We start from the raw sequence: 12,411 nt of genomic DNA on the forward strand, positions 1-12,411 counted from the left end.
ATTATTCCACATTCGTGCTGACCTGTAGGTCTGAGAAGATTGTCAGTACTTGTGTTTAAGAAATGGAGAAACAACACTAAGCTACAAAATGTGTCCAGAGATGCTTTTTGCTTTACTTTATGTATAAAAAGTCATCAGAGCATCTACTGAAAGACAGATATCTGGATGCATTCGTGAACAGAATAATCTGGGTATGTGTGTGTGCATATCTATAGCAGTAAAATATGTGCAGTACAGAAGGGGTTCAATAGGCCTGGTGTGCACAGCCTGCAGCAGGTGAGCATTATTCGCTGGGAAAACCCTCTCCATATATCACAAACTGAATAGAGTAACTCTGAAAAGACCTGCAGTGGGAGAGGGTGAAAGAAAAAAGGAATATAGAATGAGGGGAAGGACAGGAGAAATGGAGTGATCGAGAACTCCTGCAGCTATCTTTCTTCCCTAGCATCTGAAGAGCCCAGAGGAAGATAGGAGATGAATATGGAGGATCCTCCTCCCACTCACTTCTCACTTTTTTCTCCTGAATTCCTTCCACTTTCTTTTTTTTCTTTCAACATTTTCACTCGTCCGTGTCCATTTCATTCATTATACCTGTTTTTAACCCTTCCCTTCCTGTACGTTACCTTTACTCTTCTTTTCCTTGTGATCCCATCATTCATATTTTATTTCCATCATTTCTGTAGATCTTTTTTCCCTCCTCTCTCTTCTGTCAAGTTGTTGATCACCCTGCAGCCCCCCCACCCCACCTCTCATTTTTCATTAATTTCCTGCTTATATCTTTTATACAGAGCCTAAAGCCCCCACAACCACCCCTCTCACTGGCTTTGTCTTTGCTTCTTTGACACACGTTTTACAGCAGTTCTCTCCATCCCCTTGTACACATCACCATCTCTTTCTTTCTGCTGCCCTGTGTCTGCTTATTTATTTATAGGCCGTTGCCGTTTCTCTCCTGTGGATATGCTGTTGCGGGAGCGTGTGTGTGTGTGAGCACAGCTATCCCAGTAGAGTGCTGCCCTTCACACAAGATCAATTAGTCTTTCTTTCTCTGCATCTCTCTCACACGTACTGACACAAACACACACACACTTGCTGAAGTGCGTAGGTATAATGTTGAGTTTGTACAAACTGAACTGCAAAAAAAGAAGAGAGAGTGATGGTTGGACAATCGAAGCGGGGAACTGTTGATGCAATTTACTGTAAATGCAGATGTAGATTTAAAGATTTTTGGATTTGGAATTCAACTCTCTCACCATCATTTCACTATTTTTTCCCTTGTTCATTGCTTTTACTTGATTCACTTAAGGTTTTTACTCTTTTATTAATTAAAAATGCCGTACTTGTTAGATAAAAATATTTGAGGACTTAACAGTTGGCCTGTTGTTTTAGACATCACATTGCATTCCCAGATTTGAGGGTGATTACCTGCATATACAGAAATCTCAGTTTAGATTTAAATTTTTCTATGAATGGCATAAACATTTTGCTCTGATCTTACAAATGATCTGTTTTAAGCACATTTGCCTGCATGCAAAGCTGAAAATAAAATTCATTTTCACAACAAAAGTTTAAGCTCACTTGAAAAATGGCCAAAAATCATATTTTGCAAGGTTTCAACATGAAATCAACGCTTCAACTGAAACAGGCTGTTTTACAGCTGATCAAAAGTTTAGGACCACACCTCCAAAGAAACCTGTAACCCCCCCACCAAAAGAAAAAAAAAACTGAAATCAAAGTTCTGAACATGAACTCAGTAATGAGCAGCTCCACCGTTATTGCTGATCACTTCAAAAATTTGTTGCGCTTTGCTTGATGCAAGAGTTTCCACGAGGTGAGTGGGAACATTTGTCCAAGTGGTGAAGATGGCCGAACGACGGGCATCTACTGTTTGGAACTGTTGTCCATTTTTGTAAACTCCCCTTGCCATCCATCCCCAAAGGTTCTCAATTGGATTTAGATCAGGGGAACACGCAGGATGATCCAAAAGAGTGATGTTATTCTCCTGGAAGAAGTCCCTTGTCCTGCAGGTATTGTGTACTGTACCATTGTCCTGTTGAAAAACCTGCAGTCGTTACCACACAGACGAGGGCCCTCAGTCATGAAGGATGCTCTCCGCAACATCTGGACATAGCCAGCCACCGTTTGACGCCCCTGCACCTCCTGAAGCTCCATTGTTCCAAGGAAAAAGCACCTCAGACCATTATGGCGCCCCCTCCACCGTGGTGCATTGAAAACATCATGCCAGTAACATTGGAAACCTTCAGGACCATCAAGGCAAATTTTTTTCTCATTAGAGAATAAAACTTTCTTCCACCTTTCAATTGCCCATGTTTGGTGTTAATTGTCGCTCTCTTGCAAAGTCCAAACGGTCAGATCTGTGACATTCAAGGAGACGTTTCTTTGTTTTTGAAGCCCTTCAGTCTCAGATGCCGTCTGATGTTTATGGGGCTGTAGTCGGCACCAGTAACGGCCTTAATTTGGGTTGAGGATTGTCCAGTGTCTTGATGGACAGCCAATTGGATCCTCTGGCTCAGTGCTGGTGAAAGTTTTTTGGGGTCTTCCACTTGACTTTTTTGTTCCATAACCCTCTGGATCATTTAAGAAATTCCAAATGACTGTCTTACTGCATCCCAGCTCAGCAGCGATGGCACGTTGCGAGAGACCCTGCTTATACAGTTCAACAACCTGACCACGTTCAAAAAGGGAACGTTTTTTTTGCTTTTGCCATCAGAATGTCATGACAGTGTGACTGCCTGACAGAAAATGACAATGAATCCCCATTTTTGCACAGATTTGGCCTTTTAAAAGCATGAGGTCCTACACTTTTGATCAGGTGTTTCAGTTTAAGCGTTGTTTTCAATAAATTGCATGCTCAAATTTTCTTCTTGTCTCACTCCCATTTCTTCTTGTTGCATGTTGAAGCTCTACTTGGAACCTTGTTAACCATGCAGAATATGATTTTTTGCCATTTTTTAAGTGCTCTTAAACTTTTGATCGGGACTGTATGAAGCCTATGTAGTCTTTCATTTTTGAATTAGCAACACAATGGAATAAAATGTGAAGATCAGAAAACCAGTAACTCAAGGGTTGTCATTGCGGTGATTTTCTCATGGTTTGAACATTTAATTATGATGGTAAAAAAATATGCATTGATCTTCCTGCTGCAGTGATAAACTCAGACATTTTCACTGTGATGTGTTTTATTATGCGAGCTTGCTAAATTGCTAACTAAATCTAATAATCTTTAATCTCCGCTTCAAGAAAATAACATAAGGAAATTCAGTCCAGAAAAACTAAGAAATAAAACCAAAAAAACATCAATTTTATGTTAACCTAACACACTATCATACCTGTTCATATATGATCAGCACAATGTTGTGAGACTCAGCTCAGGACCTTGTCTGAAATCTCACATGCAGCACACAGCAGGAGTCTGCATCACACACAGACTCCTGCAGGAAGATGCCAATTACCTGCCCTATTCTCACATGGCTGCACGGACACAGAGATCGTGCAGAGTTTGTAGAAGAGCTGGCAGGTTAAAGATAGGTTGATTTTCTTTGGACATTTGGGTTCTCTCATCCACCTCTTTCAGTATTATATTTATTCATTTTTAGTTAACATTTATTTTACCATGACATCAAAATTCTCTCTACAAGACAGACTAGCCTGATATTAAAAACCAACAAATACAACAGGAAGTGTTATGATAAAAAGAGAAAAGGAAAACTGAGTTTGAAAGCAAAGCTGAAGATTTACTGGTCTGTGTACATTTCTACCCTCATCTATGGCTATGAGCTATGGGTAGTGACTAAAAGAATAAGATGGCTAAGCCAAGCTGCAAAAGTTTTCTCTGAAAGGTGTTTAGGTTCACTCATAAGGACAGGATGAGGAGCTCTGTGAGAGGGTCAGAGTAGAGCCACTACTCCTCATACTGAAAGGAACCACTTGAGGTGATTCAGACATCCGACTGCGATTCCTTCATGACGCCTCCCAAGTGAGGTGTTTCTGACATGTCCAACTGGGAAGGGGCCCCGGGGCAAATTCGAGACACGCTGGAGAGATTATGTCTCTCAGTTGGCTTGGAAACGCTTCAGTGTCCCCCCCAGAAGAGTTGACGGAGGTGACTAAAGAGAGAGATCTGGGCCTTTCTACTTTCAAACCGCTGCTGCCATGACCCAGACTCAGATAGGCTGCAGAAAATGGATGGATGGATGATAATATCTACTAAAGTCTAGGACTACATCAAGTAACTTAATCTTCCCTAATCCCTATGGTAGCAATTGAACACTCTCCGACTCGCTTTCTTAGTATTAAAAACAGTAAAGATTGATCTATACTAAAATTAAACACAATCCAGAAGTTTTGAGATGACTATAAAAGGCATCAGGACGGTTAAATAAACCCATATCTCTGTACTAATTTATACTGGTAAGGTTATGCATTCCTCCCTCATCTCAGTGAACAGCACTTTGAATGCACTCAGACTTAATGCTTATCCTAAAACCAGGTCTGATAAACGCCCTGAATCCAGGCACACATACACAAATATAGGAAAATGATTTCTTTCTTTCTTTCTTTCTTTACATCTGATGACATATTAGTCATTCGTGGGTGAAACGCAGACAGTTTAGTTACCTTGACAGTGTACTGCCTGAGCCAAACAGAAACAGGCACACAGTGACTCACCTGTATGCTGGAAGTGTCGTCACCCCGTAACTCATAGCTTCCTCCCAGCGTCCCAGGTGAACTGAAGCATCTAAAGCCATGTCTGTAATTCTGAGCTTGTATAGATTTTCCTCAGGAACTTCACCACCAACGCTTGATAACAGATGCCTACAGCTCTCCAACAGCATTTCCCAATCTGGAAGGTGAATCAAGGAAAAGTAACATTTATCCTGCATCCCCGAAAATATGATTAAAGCTGCAGACTCCTCAGGGAAATCTTAAGGATTTATGAAAACAACATTGCATAAATTAGTTTACTTCTCTGCGCTGAATGATATAAACTATCTGATGTTTGTCTCTCTCCCTTCTTTGTGTTGTTTTATGATGAAAATGGTTACGCCAGCTTTATGGTGATGAAAGCACAGAATCTCAATCCACTTTTAATTAGACTCTTAATTACTCGGAGCTGCCAACCAACCAGTGAAGCCACCATCATCATCATTTGTACATCAGTAAATGAAGTTCTGATCTAATCTGATCAGCACCAAAGTAATTCGATCGTACTTACGACCTAACTTAAGACAGTCGAGTTACAGTATCATGTTTCATTAAGCAACTAAACTCACTTCAACTGTTGTCTCATTACTTGATGCTTGTCTTATCAGTTACATGAAATATGAACAGCAGACAATTACAAGAAGTTCTCATAGAGATTCGGTGTCCACTGGCTTTAGAGGAACTTGACAGAGACAAAGGATACTGGACTCGGCTTTCAGCCCTTCCAGTCTTGGTAGAGCCTCCTTCAGCAGGCGCCATTTTCCTTCTTCGCCCGAGAGCATGAGTCCATCCTGAGCAAAGACATTAGTAAGGAGGGACTACTTTAACATCCACACTGATGAACAGAAATCTATGTCTAAAACAACCAAACAATCTCATGAACATACAAGGTCTGATCAACAAATTCTGGGAATCAATCAAAAACTTTTAAGTTTAAGTTTAACTAAGTTGTTAAACTTAAACTTAAAAGTTTTTGATTCTCCATAGAGTAGTGGTTTACACATTCACCTAAAAAACGAAAAACAAAATCCCCAGTTCAATTTTGGGAGGAGACAAAAAATCTTTGGGTTTGTGACAGGAAGGGCATCCGGTATAAAAATCTGCCATTTCCAATATGTGGAGCTACTCGGTGTAGCAATCTGTAGTGAACAATGGAGCAGCTGAAAGGAGCTTTAAGTTTCATAACCTTTAAAATAACTTCTTGTGTAGATCACTCCCTGAAGAACACATTATGAACAACGCAATTATCACTCACCACCAGCCCTGCTCGCCAGAACTGTCTCTCCGTGGCTTTGACCTCCAAAACATAAAAATCAAGTTGAAGAAAAACTATTTTGATATTACAGCTGAGTTCAGCACACAGTGCAGAAGTTAAAGGGACAGAATGGGGCCTCCAGAGATCCATCTATGCATAACCGCTGTGGTGTGATGGAATAAATAAACACTAGATTAAGTTTATTAAAAACCCATTGTGTGATTCACAGTGACCTAGTGACCTTTGTCCTGTTTCAAGCCAGGAAGGAAAAGGTTACAAGATTAAAGGGAATGAGAAAGAGAAATCTATCCTACAACTTAGCTTTTTTTCTTTAAAATTATGAGTAAAATTTTGTAAAATGAAGCGTGCAATTTGTGTAAATCCTAACACATGCACAGAGAGAAAACAGCCACGCTGTGGTTTGATGTCAAGATTAAAGACAAGCAGAATGAAAGAGAAAGTGTGTGTTTCTGTCACTACTGTGTGCAGAACAAAGGTCGGTGGCAAAAAAATGAATCAATGCCATTGTTCCAGAGAGTCAACTGAGTGCTCCGTCTTAACTCGTCTCAAACAAACACAGAAGCATAAAAAGCGCTGTGCTAGAGTAAGAGTGAAGTGCCATATGAAGCACAGAGAGAACAAAGCTAGAGGCTGAAGTCGCAGCAGTGCCAAAAAGATGATATGAGTGAGAGAAAAGAAAACAGACACATCGAAAGAAAGAGACAGCGCAGGAGGAAGATGGAGCAGATTAAGATGGATGGAAAAGAAAACTACAGCCGCAAGACAAGATAATTTTTCTCATTTTTCAGTAGGTGGTCAGAGAGTGAGAGTGGATGTGACGAGGTGGAGCGTGACCGAGTGAGAGAGGGGAAGACGAGGAGGAGAGCAGGAGATAACACAGGATGTGTGAGAGAGTGAAGGAGGGAAAAGGAGAGGAGGACAGGAAAGGGTACACCGAAACACGTTACGCACCGATACACTCTAACAGAAAGTGTGTGTGTGTGTGTGTGTGTGTGTGTGTGTGTGTGTGTGTGTGTGTGTGTGTGTGTGTGTCTGTGAAATAGAGAGAGAGACAGGCAGTAAGGATGTACGGTTGAAATTCCACAAATATTTTTTACAAAGTTAAAAACTATCACGATAAGGTGCAAAATCATCATCCACACACAGAGGTGTGTGAAAGAGTGTGTTTCTGCACTTTGAAAGTAGCTAACCATGTGCACACTATGGACTCAGTTATAATGATAAGAGGACAAAAGGATCAATACAGACTTTTAACCAGTTTATTGGAGCTGTTCTTATTGGAAAATGATATAGACGTTTCAAAATGATCTGTCATGAATGAAACAGTGACATTTCCACCACTGCATCCATCGCAGGCACTCACTCACTCACTCACTCAACAAATATATTTTTGCCCGTGTCGCTCTATACTCATCGTATAGTAAAAATATAATATTCGAGCTATGGCGACAGCGATATGTGCAAGTCTCAAATGTGACCCCTCACCAAAAAAGATCAGGTATGATTTGGAAGAGTTTGGAAATCTAGAGGGCTACCACCTTTGGTGATGACGGGTGATGAAACTTAGCTGCTTTGCTCTGATTGTTGAACATATTATTCTATACGTCTCTTTTTGTGAGGGGGGAAAAACACCCAAATAAATAGCTGTAATCCTGATTACAAGTGAATGAAGGCCGCAATTTAATTTGTTTGCCTCTGACCTTGTCTCGCGAGTCACATCGCTGGCAGTGACAGGTAAAATGGTACTGCTCCTCCAGCTGCCTCTGCCGATCTTCAGTCAGTGACAACGTCTCGATGTAACTTATAGTTAGCTGGACAGACAGAGAGAGAGAGAGCGGCTTAGTATGAGAAACAAACAGTTTGCTCAAATTTAATTTTCCTTTTACCTACAGCACTTAAATAAATTTGAGGCCATATTTTGAGGATCAGTGTTAAGCACATATCTATATTAGACATTTGGAAAACAGACTAAAAAGAAGAAATGTGATACTGTAGAAGTAATGCGCGCGTGTTTGTGTGTGTTTGTGTGTCTTGTAGGACAGATGGCTTGGATTAATCTCATTATATATAGTCACAAGGGATGATGAAGTACGGAAAATTGGAGAAAACACTGCCAAGTTAGGAGCTGTGATCTGGCTTGCGTTGCTATGAAATTTCACTTGGCTACATCTTGTAATAATTCTTTAATAACATTTAATTCAGTGTACATCTATCAAATACTGGATAAGTATACAGTATTTGTTACTTGCATAATAAAATTCACTTCATGACAGATATAGTTCTTGGTTTCAGATTCTGTATCGTTCGTACTGTGAGGTTATTTTCTTCATCATACCTCATCTTCAGGGTCGATATCCCGAACAGCTCTGAGCTCCAGTTTCGTCCCCTCAAACACCATCACGCAGTTTGGCCGGCAGTCGTGGTTTAACAGAGATAAACTGAAAGATGGCAAACAGAGAGCAGGAGGAGAATGAATTGAGGGAAAAGTGAAAGAGAGAAAAGAGATGGACAAAAAGTTGGAGGAAGCCTGAGAGATGTGTGATAAAATGTTTAACTTGCAAATAAACTCTAACAAAGTTTGTATGTGTTTGTGTCGCCCTCCTTAAACGATGACTGGCAGCCCTTTCTCCTAAATACTCGTACACCGAGAGGAAACTGCATGTGATAAAGGATGAGAAACTGTTTACTTGTGGTGTTTGGAAAATATAAGAAGTGACTCATTCCTGCTGAGCCACCAGCTGCTACATGTCCAACTGTTTTGGGGTTTCAGTCAGTCCGGTGCTGACTGTAATGCTACTTTGTGGCAGCATAATGATGAGAGAAAAACACACGCTGGGTGACATTTCTCCCTAAAGATAAAAAGATCCCGACTCCAAGGTGCTGTTAGGGGCTTAAAAATCATCTGGCAATGTTACCTTCTGCACATTTAAGACGGAGCTCTCAAACAAAACACTCACGCAAGCAAAAAGTTACACGCACACACACATATGCACACACAAAATTCCCTGCACAGTGTGACAAAATGAGTAGTCTGCTTCTGTCATAACAAATGTCGCTCTTTATTTCTTTCTGTTGGTCTATCTGCCTCTCAGACAGGCGCACAATAAATCAGGAAACAATGGGTACTCCACTTCTGTCACAACAAAGGCTTTTATCTCATTTCCCAATTTTATTACCGACACAAATCAGCTTCCTGCTCATTCACTCACAAATTTATTTTGACAGCATCTTGATGGAGACACTGATACCACATATAAGTGGTTTTATTTACAGTTTTTGTTTACAATATAAAAGTGGGGGTTTTTTTCCTATAAAATTAACCAGTATCCACAAACAAGCTAGTTTAGGAACTGTACGAACGTTTTCCACATGTGATGCATTTCCCACTGACATGTAGGTGCAATCGAATGGAGACAACCATGAGAGGTGAGATGTTTAAATTATGGATGTACTAGATAAAAGTAAAAATATTCTTGGCAGGTTATTGGCTGAATTGCCTACAAAGTGTCACATAAGATTGTTGTACCGAAAATTCCCTGTAGCAAAACTTTATTAGCTAGTAGATCCTGGTAGCACGCTGACTGTTCCTGTCCAACTGTGGTTTTCTAAAGGTTAAAGAACTTGAAGCATGGAAAGATGGATTCTCTCGTGATTGTAATCTTGCACATCTCAAGAGAATCCAACTGCTTTGCAAGCTGAACTAAATAAGTGAAAGACCTGATGTGCATCGTTCTCATGCTGAGCATGTAACTGTGCGTGTTGATATTGTGCTTTTTAAAGAAGTACTTGACGACCTCTGTGACCCATAAAAAGACATTTAATGTCACTGCACACATGGCCGTGAAAAATACTGAAGAGGCTTGTCTGTTTTTATGACCCCTTCCATTACCGCTGCACTCGTTTATCATATTCAGCAAAACATTAGGTCCAACAGATAAAGTGCGTGCGTGTGTGTGCGTGTGTTCAGTCTTTGTAAAAGTAACCCCCTGGCTTTGTTCTACAGTGAAGAAGTTGCAGGTTGAATATCAACTAGGAATCAAGCGCTCCAAACGATGCTTTTATCTGATAGAAGGAGACTCATTAGCATACTAATTAGATTAATTAACTAAACCACATCTCACATTAACAGTATCGGCTCACACTAACTGAGACTAAGTGTTGCAGTAGCAGGGCGGAGAGCGAAATATTGTGTGAGATTGCAGATAGTAAAGGACTATTATCCTTAATTATAACTGGTATTAAATTATGGAAAAAGCTTAGATATGTCATCTCTTTGTTTCTATTGTGAGCATCTTTATTTCACAATTGATTCTTTTCTCAGCTTCGAGGTGGTTCACTGCTGTACTAACACAGGAGCATTAAACGCTAAACCCAAAATGTATATACCTTTTTAGTTAGACTTGAACCAGAATCTGTGGGGTTGGGAATTGAGAATCGGTTCCCAGTAGTTCAGTTACTTGGAAATGTTAGTCTGCTTGCCTACTGATTCTGCTTCTCGGTTCCATTTGCGCTTGTGCTACAATCAGCTTATTTCAGTGTGTGTACTGGAGGAGGAATGCAATGGTAAAATGGAAAGAAACAACTAGATTATGCTGCTAAATGAACTTTTGGCTTTTTGCAAACATCTACACCGACTGCCAGCCAAGAACCCAGAGTGATGTTAAAGCTGAGTGTGAATGAATGCCGACCACGAGTCCAGCAGCCAGACGTTGAATGTAAACAGGTAACAAACAGATGAGCAGTCAGGCTGTTGTTTCCATGACTGCAAACAGCTTCCGCAGTTTACCTGCTCATGTCTCTAAAGTAGCATCACTGCGGCTTTCATTGCTTTGAAATCTCTTTTGTGCCGGTTATTTCTGCATTGTGTTCATACCCAAATACCAAGAGACAGATTGTATGTGTGTGTCTTTATGATACAGATTTGTGTTGCTGTGTGGGACTGTAGCCTCAGTTTATATTGTTAACTGGCAATTATGAGAGAGTGTGTTACAAGTCATTTTACGGAGAAACTAGAATATAATGTAACGAATAATGTAACAAATTACTTCTCTTTGGAGTAATTGAGTAACATACTGCATTACTTTAAAGAAAAGTGTTCTGCGTATTACAGGTAATAATTACGTTTTTTTGAGTAATGACCCAAACACTGATCACAACAAAAAGGGGAAATAATCAATCATCAATAATGGAATCAGGAATTGCTAAACCCCTAATCACCTGCTTCAAATACACTTGCTTTATAAAGAAGTTGTTTTTTGCTATGATTCATTCGAGAACATTGACTGTGGTGAGGATTAAAGCGATCTAGCAATAGAGAAGTTGTATTGGCTGAAGCCTACCTGGGTACCATTGGGCGAGAGGCAGGGTAGAGGCCTGGAGAGGTCACCAATCTGACACAGGGCCACTATCAATCCATGTAACCAAGCGGAAACTGATGTCATCCCATAGAGGCTGAGAAAATTTCATCTAATTTTTGATTTCCAACACAGTCAAGTGACTCCATTTTCTAAAAAGTGTGCTCCTCATAAACATCTCTCAGGTCTGCATGTTATACTGTTAAGTAATTTCTTTTCCCTGCTTTTGTTGCACTGCACCCCTGGGAGGATTTCCTTGCATCCACATGGGGGTTAAAACGAGGTAATATAAAATGTATGGTTGAGGAGGATTACAACACGTAATCTGTGCTATCAATTCAACTCTGAATCATTTTGCTTTTGATAGAGCGCTCTGAGGATTTCACATCATGTTGTCAATAGGCCAATTAGCAGTGAAAGAGGGTTACGGTACGGATGAGTGCAGCTGAGAGGAGAACGAGAAAGTCAGCTAATGAGAAGAAGAGTTTTTGAAATATAACAGAGACAGAAAATGAGCAGAAAGCGGTGAGATGAACGGAGGTGTAGTCTCACCACAGTAATCCCCCTCTCTTTGGCAAACCCATGGTTGCTAGGCAACCCAAAATATGAATAGGCAGGGGGACCATTCTGAGAACGGGCCCATTATTTATGGATGAGTTACAACACAAATCGCACATAGACCCACGTGGTTTGGCTGAGCTTTGGTAATGCCACTGCGACCATCTGACATCTCAACACGAACCAGATAAACTGGCAGGGATACCTGTGGTGTGTGTTTGTGTGTGGGTGTGTGTCTGTGTGTGTGACAACACTAACGACATGTACAACACCAGGCCAAATCCCACCCCATTCACCCGGGATTCAATACATGGATTACAGTGCATACAGTACTGGACTGCTGTGTGTGTCTCAGTGTGTATTCGTGTGTATTTTATAAGGACCATTTCAAGTTTTGGACCATCTGAGTGAGGGCCATGCTCACGTCCCTAAATCAGGTCAAGGGGTTTATCAACACTTATGCACATGTGTGTAACCTGTGAGGTCTGTGTACACAGTTAC

General features: G+C 40.6%; 1 protein-coding gene across 1 annotated transcript in view; it reads right to left on the bottom strand.

The window, feature by feature from the left end:
* The window catches only part of smyd3 (SET and MYND domain containing 3), a 96,716-nt gene that overhangs the window by 5,861 nt on the left and 78,444 nt on the right, over nucleotides 1–12,411 (bottom strand). Inside the window, exons 7-10 of the mRNA XM_084931159.1 lie at nucleotides 8,334–8,436; nucleotides 7,699–7,809; nucleotides 5,426–5,513; nucleotides 4,687–4,861 (exon numbers count right to left, since the gene is read on the bottom strand). Coding sequence (XP_084787285.1) covers nucleotides 4,687–4,861; nucleotides 5,426–5,513; nucleotides 7,699–7,809; nucleotides 8,334–8,436 — 477 coding nt within the window. The remainder of the gene's footprint in view (nucleotides 1–4,686; nucleotides 4,862–5,425; nucleotides 5,514–7,698; nucleotides 7,810–8,333; nucleotides 8,437–12,411) is intronic.

The sequence above is a fragment of the Perissodus microlepis genome, chromosome 1, assembly GCF_051167445.1.
Source record: "Perissodus microlepis isolate ML-2025 ecotype Zambia chromosome 1, ASM5116744v1, whole genome shotgun sequence".
Classification (NCBI taxonomy): domain Eukaryota; kingdom Metazoa; phylum Chordata; class Actinopteri; order Cichliformes; family Cichlidae; genus Perissodus; species Perissodus microlepis.